This window comes from Onychostoma macrolepis, chromosome 18 (assembly GCF_012432095.1).
Source record: "Onychostoma macrolepis isolate SWU-2019 chromosome 18, ASM1243209v1, whole genome shotgun sequence".
NCBI classification, from domain to species: domain Eukaryota; kingdom Metazoa; phylum Chordata; class Actinopteri; order Cypriniformes; family Cyprinidae; genus Onychostoma; species Onychostoma macrolepis.
In genome coordinates, this window is record NC_081172.1 from 31,762,633 (window position 1) to 31,782,925 (window position 20,293).

The 20,293-nt window shown below is 36.7% G+C and overlaps 1 protein-coding gene across 1 annotated transcript in view; it reads left to right on the forward strand.

Moving 5' to 3' along the window:
- The window catches only part of ppp1r37 (protein phosphatase 1, regulatory subunit 37), a 55,128-nt gene that overhangs the window by 13,772 nt on the left and 21,063 nt on the right, over nt 1-20,293 (forward strand). The window contains exons 2-4 of the mRNA XM_058750635.1: nt 3,737-3,834; nt 9,726-9,771; nt 10,815-10,915. Coding sequence (XP_058606618.1) covers nt 3,737-3,834; nt 9,726-9,771; nt 10,815-10,915 — 245 coding nt within the window. The remainder of the gene's footprint in view (nt 1-3,736; nt 3,835-9,725; nt 9,772-10,814; nt 10,916-20,293) is intronic.

The following is a 20,293-nucleotide window of genomic DNA, read 5'->3' on the forward strand; positions in this document are numbered from 1 at the left end:
TCGGTTACACAGTCCAAAACGTGTAAAATAAAGTGCGCAAATCCATAAAAAAAACGTGCCTCACACGGCTCCGGGCGTTGAATAAAGGCCTCCTGTTGCGAATCCATGCGTTTTTATTAGAAAAATATCCATATTTCAAACGTAATAAACAACGCCGGTCACGAATTAGAAACACAAAATGTGGATTTGTAACGAAAAATGTCGGAGGATTTTGATACAAGCTAAGAGGAGACTGGTTTTCCTTTGCTAAAGTAAGGAAACTTGCTTCCTTTTGCTTCTGTAAACAAACGTTAGTTTTTGCGAGACACACACTTTTTAAAAAAATTTTTACATTATTCAAATACTTTCTTCTGTCTAAGATTAAAATGCAGAGATGGCTATAACCAATAGTGTGAGATTGAGCAGCTGGAGAAACCAGTTTGAAATCATAATTTTTGCAATGAAATGAATGGTGCAGAAATCGCACACTATGATTAACTCTATACCATGTCCCCTTGTCACTGAGTACTCAAGTACCTCTGTACTAACAAACGCTCATTACATTGCTGATAAAACCACATAATTGAACTGTTAAATATTGACCACTTTCACTAAGAGCAATGTTCACTAGTAATGATTGTTTCCTGTGATTAATCTATGAGGTTAGTTGTACTAAGTGCGCTCAAAAGGCCTCATTTTCCTGCAGTTTTTGTCTTGAGTGAGTGATGTTTTATCAGCTGCTGTGACTGTTTGACGGAGCTCAGTCTGATCGGACTGTGAGCAATCAAGGGGCCGTTCACACAGAATGCGTCTTTGTGTCTAAAAGCGCAACACGCATCGCTCAGGAATGGTTTTTAAAGAAGCGCAGCACAGAGCGCAAGGGTCTGGAGATGTGCTTTTGAGACGTGATGCAATAGCAGAAATATTTATCTCCAGGCTCTTTTTTTTTTTTTTTAGGAAACGAGTTGTGATAATCGCTTGAAGAAATGTTATATAATTCAGGGTATCCTAACGCAGCCATTATGAGTGCCTCTTCTGCCATATTGCCTTCAAATAAAAAAATTGCCATGCTAACTTACTGTAAACAAAAGCTTTCTACGCTTGCACCGCCTCCGGGGTCTTCTGATTGGTCCACTGTTTTGGAACTGACATTGACAAGCGGCGCTGCGTGTAAAAGTTGTAATCCTTTTAACGTGACACTGCGTCTTAACGCGGGGCTTATGTGAAATGCTGCAAACGACACGAGCACAAAGGTCATACAAGTTCATGTACCATAGCACACAGAAAAACTATGGAAAAGTAGTGCATTTGAATGGAAAAACACATTCTGTGTGAACAGCCCTTAAGTGACAAACTCTTTAGTTTTTGTCGTCAGAAGTTTGGCAACAGTAAACTTAAACCTAAACTTTGTCAGATGTCTGCTTTTAACAGTTACTGTTACGACATATTTGTGAGTAAACGGTGGATGATCATCACAGTTTGCAAACTTGCAATTAACCAAAAACGTTTGGAATTTAACTAAGCACTTTGTGCAGCATTAGTGTTTGTGTTGTAATTCTTGGCCTTGTTTTGCTATTGCTTGCATATTAGATACTGCAGATGTAGACCGGATTAAAGAAGTTTTGCTGAATCGCCAGAAGGCATTCCAGGTCTCCGCTCATGGAGAATGAGCCATTGGAAATCTTTTAAAGCAGACTTTAGTTTAATTAGACTGCCTGAGGAGAAGATGAAAGACTCATGATGCACTCTTAGCTGAATTGTTCGTTCGTCATGTATTGGTTTATATTTATAGACCATTTTAGTGATCGTGGTCGTGATTGGTCTGCAGCTTAATAGATGATGGCAAGCGTGGAAGGACGGCATCCAATCATGTAACTATCATCAACCCTGCACGTCATCTCTAATCAGCAGTACTCTGCTGTGTTTGTATGTTTATGTATGCAAAAGATGTCCAAAAAAACACAAAAAACGAGCAGAATCCACATTTGCCTTTTACAATAATTAAACATTTAAAATTTGCTAATATTGCACTGTTTGAAAGCCTGGCAGTCAGTATAGCTACGTCAGTGTAAACATAACACAGCTTTATTCCTGAAGTCTGCATGAAATCAAATTTCAACCTATTTTTTTAATAAAAAGTTATATTCAGTCTTTCAAGTCATGTCATCTATGAATTAGTAAATAGTTTAAGTGAATTAAATATCTGTAAAGATAACCAGAAGAGACATGGGAGATGTGATGTAACTCTGTGAATCATTGTTTACATGCAGCTCCTGTTACAAAAATTGTGGTGATTTAGGGGTCATTTTTAGTAAAGAAATTCAATACAAATATTAGGGCTGGGCGATATTTCGAACGCGATGATCATGCGCATCTCGTCAGTAAAGCCGGTTCCGTGATTAGTGGTAAATCTCCATCACCTGCTTTCAAATGGAGCGGCATTTAATACACAGAGTCGTAGATCACTGACATGCTACACAATATCGCATTCATTATCGCAGATGAATTGCCTTCGATAATGAGCGCGATATTGTGTAGCATGTCAGTGAACTGAAACACAAGCTTTACATTTCCTTGTCAGCACTCAGGCCTGCAGAGCTTACATTGTGTTTGTGTTTACTGTAAACATGCTTCCCGTTTGTGTATACACACAGAGGGACAAGTCGAAATTATTGTCATAATGAAATTATTGGTAAACGACAGCACGCGCAGCTGGTTTACATAAACATTAGGGTGAAAATGACCCAGAATTTTCCTTTCAAGATGCAATTATTTTTGTTACTTACAATGTTAAATTGATGCACAAAAAAGAAATACAAATAATTGCTTTAATATTATTATTTTTATTATATTGGTATAAATGTCATAAATGTTAGTAAATGTGAATAAGTAGTAATGTGAGTAGGAATAATTGTTGTTATTACTACTACTAATAATAATTTTCATGATGCATATGTATTTACATTTATAATAAGAGTTGAATAAACAATTAAACATTGGTTCCCCATTTTGTTATTGGAGCAGTCATACAAGCAATATTGCACAGAATTGATATTTTTTAGTTTTATCATTTTCTCTGAGGTATAGTTATGCAAGTAATTATTTTTTGCACTTAAACAGTCACCATGTAGTAATACGTCATGCATTCATTGTGAATAGCTTTTGGTGCTTCCTTTGCTTTAAGATTTCCGTCGCCTATTTTTATGTTATGGTTAATATGTTTGACACTGACACTGTAGTATCACCGCAATGCTAATGCTCACGCTGTAGAGCCTGGTTTTTTAGTTTAGCCTTAAACCATCCTTCGCTGTATGTGTGTGTGTGTGTGTGTGTGTGTGTGTCTCACATCAAAACAATAAGTCTGAATGTAGTCATATGACTGTGACCAGTGCTTAAAATGTCTAGACCACTTGGTTCTTTGAGTGTGTGTTCATGTGCTACACAAAGGCCCTACTGAGAGCGCTCAAGAATCACAGTGTACAGTTTCCCCAAAGACTCAGAGAGGACAGATCCGTTTCACTCGCTTGCATTGTTCAAACCCGTCCTTGTTCAGACTCATGTGCTCTGTCACAGAAGCTGCCTACGAAAGCTGTGTTTAAAGGCATCGTAGGAGCAATTGCTGTTCCAAACATAGAGAATGAGATGAGCTGGATTCAGACTTAGAGAATCGGCTGCATCCAATCAACCGTTGCATATGCTGTGTAGTATGTCTCTGTATGACCTTTGACCTTGTCTTTGTGTGGTTTTGTCTCTGCAGCCCAGAATGTGACGGTAGATGAGATTCTGAATGCCTACAGACAAGCATGCCAGAAGCTCAACTGCAAACCAATCCCTAAAGTGCTCAAACAGATACAGGTAACACGCATTTATTCACTCTTGTCTCTCACATCTGCAAAGCATCATGGGAATTCTTCAAACATTCATTCAAGACTAGTGATGCAACAAAAATATTCATCTGAAAATGCAAATGAGACCGTTTTGGAGGGCAGAAATCATTGACCGAAACGGTGATGTTTAATTAGCATTTCTCCGATGGCGTGTTTTGACTGAGTTAGCGACTAATGTTGTGCACACAATGTGGATCTGCTACAACAGTTAAACATGTCCGCTGCGTCAAGGCTTGGACTGATTGACAATATCGATTCCTTTATGTAAATCCGTCTTCATTTTAACGAACTGAGGTCTTTGTCTATACTGGTTTCCATTACTGCGTGAACAAAACTTACAGTATAAGCTTTGCACTGTTACTTTTGATATATCTAATTCTATTTTATGACAAAATCCAAGCAATAAATGTCATTTTGATGCTCTGTAATGTGACGTGAAGTGTAGCCGCTTCAGTTCAAGCGAAATGCATTTACCTCCGGAAAGCCTCGTTAGTCAGCTAGAAGAAATTAATATTCATTATATTTTTACTTTTTTATTTTAATGCATTGTATTAATGTACGTTTGAATAAATCTGTCATGAAAGCAAGTTTTTATTTCAGACACTTTGTATTTCGACAAATTGGAGTGGAAATATAATTATATTGTAATTGAATATAATAATAATAATTATGTGCAATTTAAATGTTAATATACAACTCAGTTTTTATTTGAATGTTGATTAAGTAATTTTAATTAATTAGTTAATTAATACTTTAGTTTTAGTTTTGAGCTAAATAAAATCTTTATTTTCAGTGTTTCAGTAAAAATTTCAGTGCATCACTATTCAAGACCTTGTCGTTCTGCTTGAGGTCATGAAGTGTTAAATTCACACTCACAGAAGAAAAGGGAAGCCTGATCGCGCACATTAGTAACCTCTATTGTATCCTCATTTGGCCTGTTGCTCTGGATTACATCTGTGCTCTGTTCACAAACGTATAACCTCACCAGCCTCTGGCGTCCGTACAGTCACATGCCTCCTGACTCGCTCTGCCTGCATCATGCTTACTGCAAGCCTCTTATAGACACAGCACTGTAAACATACCATACTGAGTCAACAAACCGTCACGGCTTCCTGTCCTGATGACACACACACACACACACACACACACACACACACACATTCAGAGTCAAATTCCCAAACATCAGCAATTTGCATATAGCGTTTTATTGGTTTGTTTAGAGTTCAACATGAACGTGCCTGTTTTCTGTCACTGAACATTTAACTACATGACTTCCTAAAACAAATATAGCAATTATGTGCTCTAATTACTAATGTTATGATTTTCAAAGGGTCAAATTGGTCACATACACAATGGAACAAAGCACAGTTACATAAGAGTCTTAATGGCTCAGCACCAAAAATCAGCCTGCAAACTATCAGAAAGAGGGAGGGGGAAAAACCCTTAGTGTTATAAATCTGTGACATCTACGATATTTCATTGTAACTTTAAAATGCTTTAAAGTTACAATGAAACTGTAGTAGCGACAGATTTACTACATATTGTGACGTATATCAAAAGTTAATCGGATTATTCAAAAATAAAAAAATGTAGGGTGAAAAGTTTGGTATTGTAGATGATCAATACGTTTTAAATAATGAGTGAATGCACAAAATATTCAGTTTTAAATGTTACTGTGTTATTACCATGTTATTGCTACATTTGCCCATTTTTATTAATTTAAAAATCGAAAAATTCAGGTTTTTTAAATGTGAATGAGAACTTTTATTTGAATATATTTAATTTTCTGAAGGCTGAAACGTCTGCTTGCTCGTGTCCATTTGTTTTTAACTCGCATGCACTTTTTGCACAATGCAATTTATAAAATAAAAAAAGTGCTTTTGTAGACTTTTCCAGTCTGTATTGGATTCAGTGTGCAGCTAACCACCTTCTTTCTTGTTCATATTAAATTTATTAGAACATTAGAACATTAATTGAAATCAGTTGATTTAATTAACTTCCTTTGAACTTAAAACTCATGGCTGCCTAAAAAAAAAAAACAGTTCTCAGATTGGACATGATCAATAGACATATGTGACCCTGGAGCACAAAACCAGTCTTAAGTCGCTGGGGTATATTTGTAGCAATAGCCAAAAATACACTGTATGGGTCAAAATGATCAATTTTTCTTTTATGCCAAAAATCATTAGGATATTAAGTAAAGATCATGTTCCATGAAGATATTTTGTAAATTTCTTACTGTAAATGTATCAACTTAATTTTTGATTAGTAATATGCATTGCTAAGAACTTCATTTGGACAACTTTAAAGGTGATTTTCTCAATATTTAGATTATTGTGCACCCTCAGATTCCAGATTTTCAAATAGTTGTATCTCAGACAAATATCGTCCGATCCTAACAAACCATACATCAGTGGAAAGCTTATTTATTCAGCTTTCAGATGATGTATAAATCTCAATTTCGAAAAATTGACACTTAAGACTGGTTTTGTCGTCCAGGGTCACATATTACAAAGAATTAGAACTTCATATTCATACTACTGTTCATTTATTGGCCAGACTTTGCTAAACTATCTGTAGTATGTTACTGCTTTGACTGGTTTGTTGCTGTGCTCTGAAAACAACCTGCTTTCTTTCATTATTGGCTTCACTATGAGTTTAAAAAACACCACATCCAAAATCAACTGTTTATTAAGTGTTTAATGCAGTTTCTTCTCAAAATAAACTGTTATTTAAATGTTTTAAATTCTAAAGGACTTTATTTTCTATATAAATATATTTATTTAAATAATAGTCCAAATTTATGAAGCCTACGTATTCAAACAACATAAATAGTACTCTGCAAACTAAAAAAACAAAACAATTTTACTTAAAAAAAAAAAAAAAAAATTAGAAATGAGGTATTTCATCCAGGTATTTCATCCAGGTCCTAACAGACCAAAATGCATTATATGAGGGATAGACAGGGTGAATTTTAATTTCTTGCCGACTTCAAAAAGTGCATGCAAGATTTCAGGTGAGACTCGGCAGGTGTTATAATGAGACCGGAGTGAAGCAGATCAGTTTCTCCCATCTGCTCCTCGCTGAGTCACTGAAAACAGACAGACAGAGAGAAAGCATGTTATCGTGGCCTGATGTTTGCACAGAGATGCCAGCTAACACCCACAATCACTCACCAACCAGCACATGCTGCCGCTCTCCTCCCTCTTTCCCTCCGTTCTCATGTCCCGCTCTTTTGTGTTTCCCATCTGTTACTTTTCCTCTCCTTGATTTTTCTCTGCAAGTGTAGATTTTTTTGTGTTTTTGTGCGGTATGTGTAACCTGTAGTTGTCCAGAAAGGCATCAGTCTGTTAAACCCTTCCAAGGGGATGATGGTAAATTTCCACTGGGAGTCCCCAGGGCAGAAAATAGCCGGTCATTACTGTGTGCGTGTGTACGTATGTGTTTTTCCACCACCTCAGTCTGCGCTTGTTCTTCTCTCCTAATTGCTTAGTCACCCTTGGAAAAATGACTTCACAAACAGGCCTGTAAAAGAAATGTGCTGAAAAAGAGAGCTACTTGGATTAATGCTCCTTTTATGTCCATTTACTCTGCACAGATGATATATAGTATAACGTTATATATTATTACATGTTATGTAAATGCAACGAAAGGTGTGTGTTTTATCCTAGTGAAGTTCCCACCTCCAAACGGCACAGCTGAATTAATCATTTTTAAAACATGACTAAAATTAGTGTTTTAGAACAATTTTATTTTGTTTTGGGATTTGTCATATTTCTGGAGATCAGTTCTCAATAATTAGGTAAACTTTAAAAACCTGCTATTTGCAGCCATGTGCCATTGTACTGATTTTTTACTTTTGGGGTAAACCATGCAGGAGCCGTATTCATTAAAATCTTTTTAAGAAAGAAGTTTTTAAGATAAATGCTAAGAATGTTCCTGAGTGCAATTTGCCTTTTTCACAATCTGCGTTTGATAACCGGAAGCTTTAAATCATTAATGACGGTATGACGAAACAAGGGAAAATGTTGTCATGATATTCCGACGCATGATTTAAATGGGAGCGCACTAGGCGTATATATTCACAATACTTCAGAGACAGACTAGCTTTTTACTTAAATGCAAGAATACCATACAAACATATCACGTTAAAGAGCAATATAAAATCGAACGAGCTTATACATCTTTATTATCTTTATTAATTAAACAGTAATAATGTTAGCATTGCTTTCATGCACTTATTTTACTGTCCGATAGGCTACAATCGACACGTATTAGATCAAATTGGAGTTGTTCAAATATATTCATATTTTTCATCCCAGAGTTATTCAAAAATAACTGGTTTTACCATCTTAAACGTGATATATCCTCCGGGTTTGAGAGCAGTGATTGAATAGCATTATACTGTAGATAAGATTGGAGATGAATCATAGTAAACACTGTGCAATAATAAAAACAATAACATTAAAAATAAAATTAAAACAGTGTGTGTGTGTGTATGTATACATGTCTGTGATAAAATTGACAGAAAGACCCGCATTATTTAAAAAAAAAAAAAAAAAAAATATATATATATATATATATATATATATATGTATATATGTGTATATATATATATATATGTGTGTATATATATATATATATATGTATATATATATATATATATATATGTGTATATATATATATATATATATATATATATATATATATATATATATATATATATATATATATATATATATATATATATATATATATATATATATATATATATATATTGAAATATATATTTTATTCTTAATATTATTTTAGTAAACCTTTAATAAGCATTTAACCCTTGTGCTGGGCTGAAAATCCTTTACCTAATTTGGTGCTCCTGGTCAAAAATGACCAGCCTTTCTGAAAAATCATTTTTATCAACTTGTTTTCTTTCAATCAGCAAAGGTTTTGTATTTCTTTTTGGAACTGATTGATTGTAGGCCTCATTGATCTGAGCTCATGCACTTCCGTTTTTGAGTGAATAATGCATTATTTGTGGATCGTTTTGTGAATGTTCGCTGAAAAACTGCAGTGCATGAGCTCAGATCAATGAAACCAAAAAAATGCAAAACCCGTGCTAGTTGAAAGAAAACAAATTGATGAAAATATTTAAGACAACATTTGGTGATTAATGTAGCATAACAAGAAATGCATCAGCAGTTTTACAAGCATAACATGAACTTTTTTGGGGGAAAATCATTTCTGGGTCAAAATGAGAGGAATGCAACATGAGGGTGAAATAAAACTCTCTCTCTCTATATATATATATTTAATACAGCTTCCCTCCTCCCCTGTACGAGTGCTGTCTGTGATTGGTGAGTAAAGATGACCGCAGATGGCTTGTGTAACTGCAGAAACACAAGGCTCATTGAAGTCACACTAGAAAGCTCAGGGTCAGATGCTGCTTGCATGGCAGCGTTAAATGTCAGGTGCTGACTCTGAATGCTTCCGAGTCTTTGCTGATCACAGAACATGTTTAGGGCCGCTGCCCCCTGGTGTCTCACAGCACAGACATCACGGTGCTTACACAGCCTTCAGGCCTATCAGTTCAGCATTTATACTGGCATGCTTTCAGCTCTTAGTCCGTTTGTTTGTCAGTGTGTAGGGTAACCCAGATACATTTTACAACACACACACACACACATACACGCACGCACACAAACAGTGTATTAGTCAGTGTATTTGATTAATTTCTTGTGTCTGTAGGTGTAGGTACGCACACACTTTTTAAACATTAGTTATACCAATGACCTACCTGTCCAATAATATTCATCTCTCAATAGTAAACTCTCTCTACTTATTTTTATTTTTTTTCCATAGGACTTAAAAGACCTGACACAGCGAAACGAGTGCCTAGAACTCAAAGGTGAGCTAAAAAATCTCCTTATCACTTCAGTGTCTGCACGGTCATTGAAAGTTCAGGGAGTTTAAAACAGTATATTTCCTGTCTTGGAATAGTCATAAAAATGTAATCAAATTATGAAACGTTTTTCAATATGAAGAGTTTTTCCTTGTTTAGGCACCTTGTTAAAATATTTCTTTAAATATTTGAACCAGCATTCAAAAAAATCCTAAACTCCATTTTTCTCCATTCCAAGTTGTGATTAATACTAATTCTGCAAGGATGCATTAAATGGATCAGTAAAGGCATTTATAATGTTACTAAAGATTTCTATATTAAATCAGTGCTGTTCTTTTGAACTTTCTATTCATCAAAGAATACTGAAAAATAAAGTGGATAACAGTTTCCACAAAAATATTGGGCAGCACAACTGTTTTCAACACTGATAATAATCAGAAATGTTGTTTGAGCAGCAAATCGGTATATTTGAATGATTTCTGAAGAATCATGGGACACTGAAGACTGGAGTAATGATGCTGAAATGTCCGCTTTGCATCACAGAAATAAATTACATTTTAATGTATAATCACATAGAAAACAGCTATTTTAAATTGTACTATTTTTCAAAAATACCAATTTTTTGTTTTTTTTATCTTACCAACCACAAAATTTTGAATTTTATATATATTATATACATTTAATGTTACACAATCCATGAATAATGAACAGTTAATTCATGAGAATGCATTGAGAACCCATTTCATTCACTCTCATGCGCGCACACACACACACACACACACACGCAGGTTCACCGCTGGGTTCAACCTGTTAAGACTGGTTTGTGTCCTTGTTTGGTTTGTGTAGTTAATGGGTGTGTGTCCGTAGGCGAGCTGATCTCACCATCAGATTGTTCAAGTTTACTGTAAATAAGAAAGTAGCAGAAAAATCATCACTATGTGTTTGACTTTGATCTGTGTTTTTACAAAATAAAGAATATAAAGAGCCGTATCAGTGCAAAAGTTGAATCTAATATCTGTCTTTTTCTCTCTTTGTGTTTTCCTCTGTAGGAGAGAAGCTGGACTATAAGTCGTGTGAATCTCTGGAGGAGATCTTTAAGAGAGTGCAGTTTAAAGTGGTGGATCTGGAACAGACAAACTTAGACGAGGATGTGAGTGTTTCTCTTTCTTCTTTTTTTACCTCATTGAGTTTCTTGCCAATCTCATTTCCTGACCAGCTCTATGACCGCAGGGTCATTCTTTTTCTATCTTTAAAACTGTCTGAGCTTCTGTTGTGATGAGTGCAGCGTTGTGATTTCATTTATCAGTGCCGTTACGCGATGGAAATGCTCGTCAGCCCTCTGGTTGAGGCATGTGTCTCTGTGTGTGAATACATGTGTGCTGTTCTGACACGGTTTGTGTTTGTCCAACATAAACACAGATATCTGGAGCTCTGGAGATTCAGTCTGATTCTAATAGGTTACTTAAGGTCACTCCTGGCCTCTGACTACTGTGTTTGAGTTAATGCAATCATTTTGCCATAAGTCATAAGTTGGGTGGATCTCAGCATCTTCCATATATACAAACACACTCACTCCTTAACACCACATCTTAAGGAGTGTCATGAAAAACTGGATTTTTTTTTTTTTGTTCCTTTTTTTTTTTTTTTTTGCTCTTTTGAAATAAAAGATGTGCTATGTACACATTCTAAGAATCACTATTTATGTATGTTTGTTTTTATTTTAATGTAATTTATTTATTTTTTATTGTATTTTAATTCATTCATTTTAAATAAAATATGTACTATGAACACATATTCTGACCATCTCTATTCACATATCTATTTATTTGTTTATTTCATTTATTTTCATTTCATTTTTTTTATATTTGAATTGATTTTAATATAATTTATATTTATTTTTTGCAATAAAAAATGTACTGTGTACACACATTCTAAAGGTCACTATTTATGTATATATTTATTTGTTTGTTTTTCATTTATTCATATTTATTTTCATGTAATTATTTTTTTTGAATTGATTGTATTTTAATTTAATTTAATTAATTTTTATTTTATTGCCCATAACTGCTAGTCTGGGTTCAGTTTCTCCTGCCCGTTTCCAACTATTCCTTAAGTGTTGTTGGAAGTTTGTCTGGCCATGGCAGGTTTTTGTCCCCCTGCCACAGTACCATAATCAGCATGTTTTTTTGTTTTTCTGTGTCTATAAGTGTTTGCTGCACTCCTGCTGTTCCTAATCTTCTTTCTCTTTAAACCGTCTTTATGAACTGCTTTGTACTTGTTCTTGTTCTTTTGGCTCCTCTAGAAACGTTGAGCCTGTCCGCCTCCTCTGTGAGAGCTCTTGTATGCAGAAATTGTATTTATAGGGTGGGTGTGTGTGTGTGTGTGTGTGTGTGTTCAGGGTGTAGCTCAACACCATACGCTGCACCTCAGAAGAGATCTGATCAATGAAACACTGCTGAGCTTCACTTCTGTCCTCATTCTGTATGCCGGCAGAGTGTGAATGTGGGCCAGTCTGTCACAAGCACATACCCCATGCAAAATGTTTAGCATTATTTGAGAAAGTGATTTTATTTATATATATATATATATTTTTTTATTTTAAATACTGATGAAACTATTTGAAACAATTACACAAATCATCCTACATGCTCTTAGTTCCTAAAGGGATAGTTCACCCAAAAATGACCCTCATGATGTTCCAAATCTGTTGAACTCAGAAGATATTTTAAGAATGTCAGTAACCAAGCAGCTTCTGGTTCTCCTTTTTAAAATATTTGAATTCAAACAAAGTCGCATAACATGGGTTAATGGAAACACCGTCATTTTGCGATAGTTTTTTATTGACATTTATAAAATATCGCAAATCTGTAATGGAAATGTACCTTCTCTCTCTCTCTCTCTCTCTCTCAATTCAATTCAATTCAATTCAAGGGGTGCTTTATTGGCATGACTAATAAATCACAAAAACTATACATTTGTATTGCCAAAGCAATTGCAGCTGGGCTGCTTACAAATAGTGCATATATGTATTAACAAAGAAAGAAAGAAAAAGAATAATAGTAATAATAATATATAAAAGTATTAAGCATGTAATGCAAAACAAATTTCTAATGTATGTAAGTATATAAACTAGAAAATAAAAAATAAGATCAGGGATTAGACAGATTTGCAGAAGCAAAATGTACATCTAAGTAATATAGCAGAGTAATATGGTTTAAACGGGTGGTTTACTGCTTTTTTTCTTTGCTTGATTGTGTTTATGGGGTGCAATATAACATGTCTTCGTGTTTCGTTTGTTAAAAAACGCCTTATTTTTCATATATTTCACCTTTATTGTAAGCCGCTTTCTCCTGTCATTTGAACGACCGGTTGACTTCCTGATTCTCTGAAACCACTCCCTCAGAAACAGGCGATGGGCTCAGATTGGTTAGTTGGGCCGGTGTGTTGTGATTGGCTAAACTGCGTACTGCACATCGTCCGGAAACTTCACGCCCATTACCTTCACGGGCGACAGCTGCATGTGCTCCGGTCAAATGTAAATAATGTCGTCAATATTGCAGTATCAGTTTGAGCCAGAATCAGACCCAGAAAGCGGTAATGAAGAGAGTCAAGCAGAACTTCCGCAAGCACGGCTCTTACAAACGTTTCTGAATGGAAGTTTGCTGTTGTGATTACATATAATTGTTTGAAGTTTGTACACGTTTGTCTTATACACACAAAATAGCATCGAACTAACTGGCTACTAACCAAACAGCGTTGGCTTGTGTTTACGTTCTTGATCAAATCGAAAAATTACGTCATAAAGTAAACATGGAAAATACATTTACAAAATTAGTACATAATTACAAATTCGGGTCCAAAATGTTTGTACGCGTTTGACATAGACACACGAAATAGCATTTAACTAACTGGCTACTAAAGCCAGCGTTGGCATTTGTTTACGTCCTTGATAAAACTAAAACATTACGTCTGAAATTATACATGCAAATACATTTAAAATTATGAAATCTTACTTACAGGTTGTGGCCCAACAACTGCTGCCTCTGGTTTTAAAGTCGGAACTGCTCCATGTTTTAGTAATAGTTTCTGTGTGAATCCGGCATTGAACTCTGAACTCTCTTGATTCTGGAAGCTGTCTTCCGTAAAATGTGCAGCACAGAGAGCTAAATTAGGATTGTAATTGTCAGGAACATAATCAAACATAAATTTTAACCATTGTTGAGGAACTACAGCATCCGTAGGAAGCCCGAACACAGAAGACCTGACAGCTGGGTGAAAATAACACCGTTTCGACGCCATGGCTACAACTCTCCACTATAACTCTTCCTCTTCGACACAGCCGCAGAACATGGCCTTGCCCCCTCTTTGGCATGTTCCGGAGGGAGGGGTTGATGCAAATTTATGGGTTTTTTACGTATGCAACCCGGGAAGTATCTCGTTGTAGTCCCATATGAGTCGTTTTTGTAGGCATTAAACTTCCTGATTTTTAAAAGACGATATCTCCGCTTACTTTGAACTTTCAGCGCAGCAACTTTGCAGATACTGTTCATGCACCAACAGCAACATTACACACTATTTAAAATGAAAAAAGTGAAATCGCAGTAAACCACCCCTTTAATATAATCTAGATAAACTGGAAACATCAGATCAGGGCAGATTGAGTGTTTTCTCTTCTGTGGTGACAGACAGACACACATTGAGCAGCAAACACACAGCAGTTCTTGTGTTCTCACAGATACGGCATCTTCTCCTGGTCTGAAAGAGTTTTAAATGTCGGATGGATCTGCTGTATTTTATCAGAGAACTCTGTCCGTATGTCGGTGTATTTGGAGCATTCTGTGAGGAAGTGCAGCTCTGTTTCCATCTGATTCAGATCACAGTGTGAACACAATCTCTGCTCCGGGGGCAGCCATGTTTTTCTGTGTCTGCCCGTCTCTATCATCAGCTTGTGTCCGCTGAGTCTGTATCTGGTCAACGTGCTTCTGAGTTTCTGATCTGACACTGTGTACAGATACTCTGCCATACTGTACTCTCTCTTTAGGGCAGAATAGCATTGCATCTTACTCTGCTGTTGTGTTTGTGTTTGCCAGTGAGTGATGTAACTCTGTTTGATTTGTGCAGTAATCTGATTGATTCTGATGTGATTCAGAGCATCAGTAGATGTTAGTGAAGCATCAGGACTGAAGCTCTGGATCAGCTGAGGGAAGGGCTTGCTTTCTTTGCTCATCTCTTGGTATTGCAGGGCTTTATAATGATATGATCGGGTGGTCACTGAGTTTCAGATGTTTCCAGAATTTAATTGCCCTTTTTTGTGTCTTTATGATTAGAGGATATTTGCCTAATTCTGCCCTGCATGCATTATTTGTTGTGTGCCGGTGCACGTGTAATATAGTTTTACAGAGTTCTGCATGCAGAGTCCTTCAATTGATGGCAGGAGGACAGGAGGAATCTGCCCAGTTCTGCCCTGCGGCCGAGATTCGAGGCGTTTCTGCGTTTCCCAAGATGTTTTTGCAGAATTCAAGGTGGAAAATTTCAACAGGGTTTTTGTCCCATGATTCATAGTTTAATTTAAATTTGGGGCCCCAGATTTCACAGCCGTAGAGAAGAATGGGTTTGATGGTGCTATCGAAGATTTTCAGCCACAGTTTAATGGGTGGGTTGAATTTGAACAGGGGTCGTCTTATACTGTAAAAAGCCCTGCGTGCCTTATCCGTCAGATCTTAGATTGCAGTATTGAGCTGTCCAGAGGCTGAGATCGTCAGACCCAAATAATTATAACAGGTGACGTGATTAAGAATTGTTCCACCAATTGTGAACTCATATTTTTTGTCAGCAAGACGAGGCTTTTTCTGAAAGATCATGATTTTTGACTTCTCCATGTTTATCGGTAAGGCCCAATCGTTACTGTACTTTTCCAGAATGGAGAGGCTTTGGTGCAGCCCCTCTTCATGAGGAGACAAGAGCAGAAGATCGTCTGCATACAGGAGGCATTTAATATCTCTGCCCTCGAGGGTCAGACCAGGACCAGAGGACTTATCAAGTGCTGATGCCAGTTCATTAATATAGATATTAAATAGAGTCGGGCTGAGGCTGCAGCCTTGACGGACTCCTTTCGTCTGACTGAAATAATCCGTTCGTTTGTCATTGATCTTGACACAGCATTTGTTCCCGTTGTATATGTTGATATTCCATCCAAGCCACAGGATTTTTTATTTTTTAGGGATTTCATTTTGCCTATTAGTTAATTTAATGAAATGGTTTAGCTGCTCTTTTGTAGTGAATTCTAGGTCATGTAGTTCAGAGGCCAGATGTTTTTTGGGTAAGGGTAGGTTCATTTTGTAAATAGAGTTTTCCGAAATGTTCGGTCCAGATGTTTGGGTCGTGGATGGGAATGTGTTTAGCTTCTTTGGATTTATCTAAATTATTCCATAATTCCCAAAATAATTTTGATGGACTGCCTCCTCAGTCTTGTTGAGCTTTATTTTCATGTGATCAGCTTTTTTCTGTATTAGCAGTGACTTGTATATTTTAAGGGTTTGTTGATATGTGGCTCGTGTTTGTTGGTTTGCAGGGTCTCTGTGTTTTTTTTTTTTTTTTTTTTTTTGATAATGATCACAATTCTTTTCTTAGTTTTTGGCATTCTTTATCAAACCAACCAGCTTTAGCAATTTATTTTTTACATCTGTAATGTTTTCTTTTTCTCAGGGCTTTTCTGACCACTGTAGAGAAAATTGTAGTTAATTGTTCTGTTGCTAAATTGATCATTTTCTTCTCTTCACCAAATCAGTAGACATGAGTCTATCATGTTCTCCACATGAGTGCTGTGGAGCTTGGCTTCATACTGGACAGGACTGTCTTTACTCCATATAAATGTGGAGGGGAGGGGTACAGTTTAACCTTCTGCTCTGAAGATGGCAGAAGATTCACTGACGTGTTCAGACTGAGGACTATGTGGCTGTGGTCGGATAACGGTAGCTGTGGCATCACTGTGTGAATAGTTGATTTTGCTTTGGTGTAGATCTGTAATGGCGTAATCTACTGTGCTGCTGCCCAGACAGGAGCAGTAGGTGAGTCGACTCGGAGAATCACCCTTTGTTCTGTTGTTAACTATGTATAGACCCAGGCTTTTGCAGAGCTGCAGGACCTGTTTTCCGTGTCTGTTTACTGTGTGTCATAATTCTGTCGTGCTTTAGTAAAACGTTTTTGTTGGTACATATGTGAACTGTTAATATATTTGTCTCCATCTGAACTAATGTAGTCCGCTTCTCTCCATGTTCTAGCGTTCAGATCCTCCATTAACAGAACTGGGCCAAGAGACTGAAAGTATATGATCTCTGACTGTAGAGTTAAGATGATGTCTTCATTGTAATAAGGCGACTCATGTGTGGAGATATATGTGGCACATAGGTACAGGTCCTCATCTAAACACAAAGTCTCTTTTTTTAAGTTTTATCCAAATATGTTTGTTTCCTTTTTTCACATACTGCCACAGGTGGCAAACTAAAGCTTCGTTCAGACTGTCAGCCCAAATCTGATTTTGTGCATATCCGGATGGAATCGGATTTGAATAACTGACTGTCCATTTTTTTTTTTTATGTATACTGAAGAGGTATGTATACTAGCAGTGTATTGTTTTTTTTTTCCGCTTGACTTGCACTTCGCAACAACACGAGCTTGTTTCTACAAAAATGTTCAGCATGTTTTCTGCAAAAACGTCTGATGTGTTTACGTTTTACATGGCGTGAGAACGTGAAAAAGCTACTCTAAATCCAATCTGACTGTTCAGACTGAAACTGATTTCCAGAAATGCGATTTGAATGGGATTCCAAACCACATACGAATGTAGCTCGAAACGGATTTGCACAAATCGTTTCATGTAGCAAATTTTCATGTAGTTCGTTTTTAACATTAGGCTGTTTGATTGAGGGTATACGCAGCTCTCTGTTGTTTGGAGGAGTGTTGGATTTGGAGTCTAAACGACTCCATGTCTCAATTAAAATAATTATATTGGTAATTATAATTATATTGTATAACTATATACAATAATAAACAAAATCAGCGTTAGTAATTTTCTGGTCTGGAGTGAAATCTGTGGACAAAGTCGTCCAGCATTTTTAGTATAACAGAGCTGCTCATGTTTTCAGCACTCGATTGGTTCCAACTGAGTTTTGGTTTTAAAGGGAACCGTTTTTCATGTTTGAGGGGAGGAGTACTGACCCTGTCACATGACTTTCAAGTAAAGCACTGTTTGACAGTGGTCAGAAAAGGGAAGTTGAGGTCTAACTGTGAAGGCATAAATAAAGTTTGGATCAATATCTGTTATTGAGTAATCGACTACACTGGCTCCTAATCTGGAGCAATAGGTGAATCTGCCTAAACTATCTCCTCTGCCATTAATGATGTACAGCCCTAAAACTTTACAAAGTTGTTTAACACTTGTTTTCCATCGGTGTTGACTAAACTATCATAGCTGTTTCTTGGTGTGATAATTAATGAAGAATGAAAGTGGTGTCGTTGGATATGTGATTATTATCTACAGTAGTTACATAATCAATTTATCTTCCGGTCCTGGCATTTAAGTCTCCACATATGAGAATATGTCCTCTTGAAAGTGCAAGATGTCGGTCTGTAGCTTTAGAAAGCTTTGCTCGTTGTAATAGGGAGAGTCGTGGAATATAGAGCGCACAGAGGTAGAGATTATGCTGTGATATGACTGATTTCACTTCAAGCCAAATAGATGAATTTTCAATTTTTATCAAGTGCTTCAAATGGTATTTTCTGCCAAATAAGCATTCCACCTGAGTCACGGCCATATTTTATTTTAGAATTTTTTAACGAAGGAACAACAATTTCTTTGTATCCTATTGGACAATGTAAAGCCTCATTACTGCGACACAACGTTTCATGAAAGATACAAATGTCCATATCTGTTACACTGCTGAGTAAGTCTTGGTCTGCAGACTTGTTAGTATATTCCAACAACTGATTTTAAGAGACTTCATGAATAGGTTTGTCTGTAAAGTGTGTGCGTGTATATGTACATATGTGTGAGTTATATCATGAGTCTGCAGCAGACGGTGTTCAGCAGACGTCTTATCTGGTTGAGTTCAGAAGCTGCAGGGTTTTGTGGTTGTTGAACTGCCGCTGCGTAGCTCTTGTGTTGTGATGGTGGTCCGGCGGCTGCTCTGGGCTCTAGTTGGCTGAGAGCTTCTCTTGTTGTTGAAGTTTCTGCTGTTTTCCGGTGCGTTTCCAAGGGCTGTGTTTTTCATCACTCTGGCGAAGACTTTCACTTCTTGCTTGTTGAGATGCACTCGGTCATACATACGATGTGGTCGTATATCTTTGTGATGGGCGAGATGAACATTAGGAATAAGCGCACAGCTTCTGGAGAGTTCCACATTATTTCCATGAATCACGTGGAATGGTACATCGGTGCGTGGTAGTAATGCGGACAGAGTTATTTTTGCGTCTGGGAAACGCTGAGAGGCTCTGATTGCCAGCTCTCTGATCACAGGAGCCACATGGCCCTTCATGGCCCTTAAATCATTTGTCCCTGTGTGAATGTTGTTGTTGCTTAGGTGGGAGAGAATGAATTATTTTAGCTCTACTACCTCTACCGCCAGGAGTGATAAACTGTCTTTCATTCTTGACATTGACGTTATTGTTGTTGGAGTCATTGCGATCTTTTGGTCTGATTTTCCAGGGGAGGTATCAGTGTTTGGATCCTTGTTGTTAACTTGTGTGGGATGATCCTCTTCATCATCAGACAGTGCAAGTGTTTTTTTTTCTTTTATTCAAATTCAAAGCATACTTTGATCCTTGTATCATGACAGTGCCATTTTGATACAAGTTTAAGGTCAAAAATCTTGTTTCGTTGTTGTTTTCAGTATCTTCAAATACTAGGATTTGTCTGCCTTTACAGATGCCTCTTTTCTTGGTGAAGGGGAAATGCTGACAGAAAGCAGTGTGCCATAAAAGGCTGTGTTCAGAGTAGAAGAGCAGGTTAGTCAGGACACTGTGGTCTTGGTTAGCAAACAGTGTTTCTGGTGTTTCCTTCATCTGCTTCTGTCTGAGGAGTTGCTTGGATTTCTCCGAACTCTTTTGAGGGTAGATGAAGGGGCGGGGCCAAGATGGCCAGCATGGCTGATTTAGAATGTAAACAATCAACTGAATTAACTGCCAGTGTTTTGTTTATTTTCTCTTGGTCAGGATACAAAGTTATTGAAAAATAAGTCAAAACGTAGGAAAAAATAACTTTATACTGATGCAAAAAAAAAAAAAAAGTCCAGTTGTGTCCGAAATGTCTCTTTCTGTTGTTCCTCCAAGTAAAAGCTCACAGAGAAATAGCATTGAAATATGAATATACTATGAAATAGCACTCTTATTTAAAATGTCTTTACCTTTCTTCTTCTGTAAGGTTTTTATCTTAGTTGTTGTTTTTGTTGTTTTATGTTATCTTTTCCGACATGAATATATTCTTCTGAAGACAGTTATCCTGTGATTAGCTGTGATTTGCTTCTCCTGAACT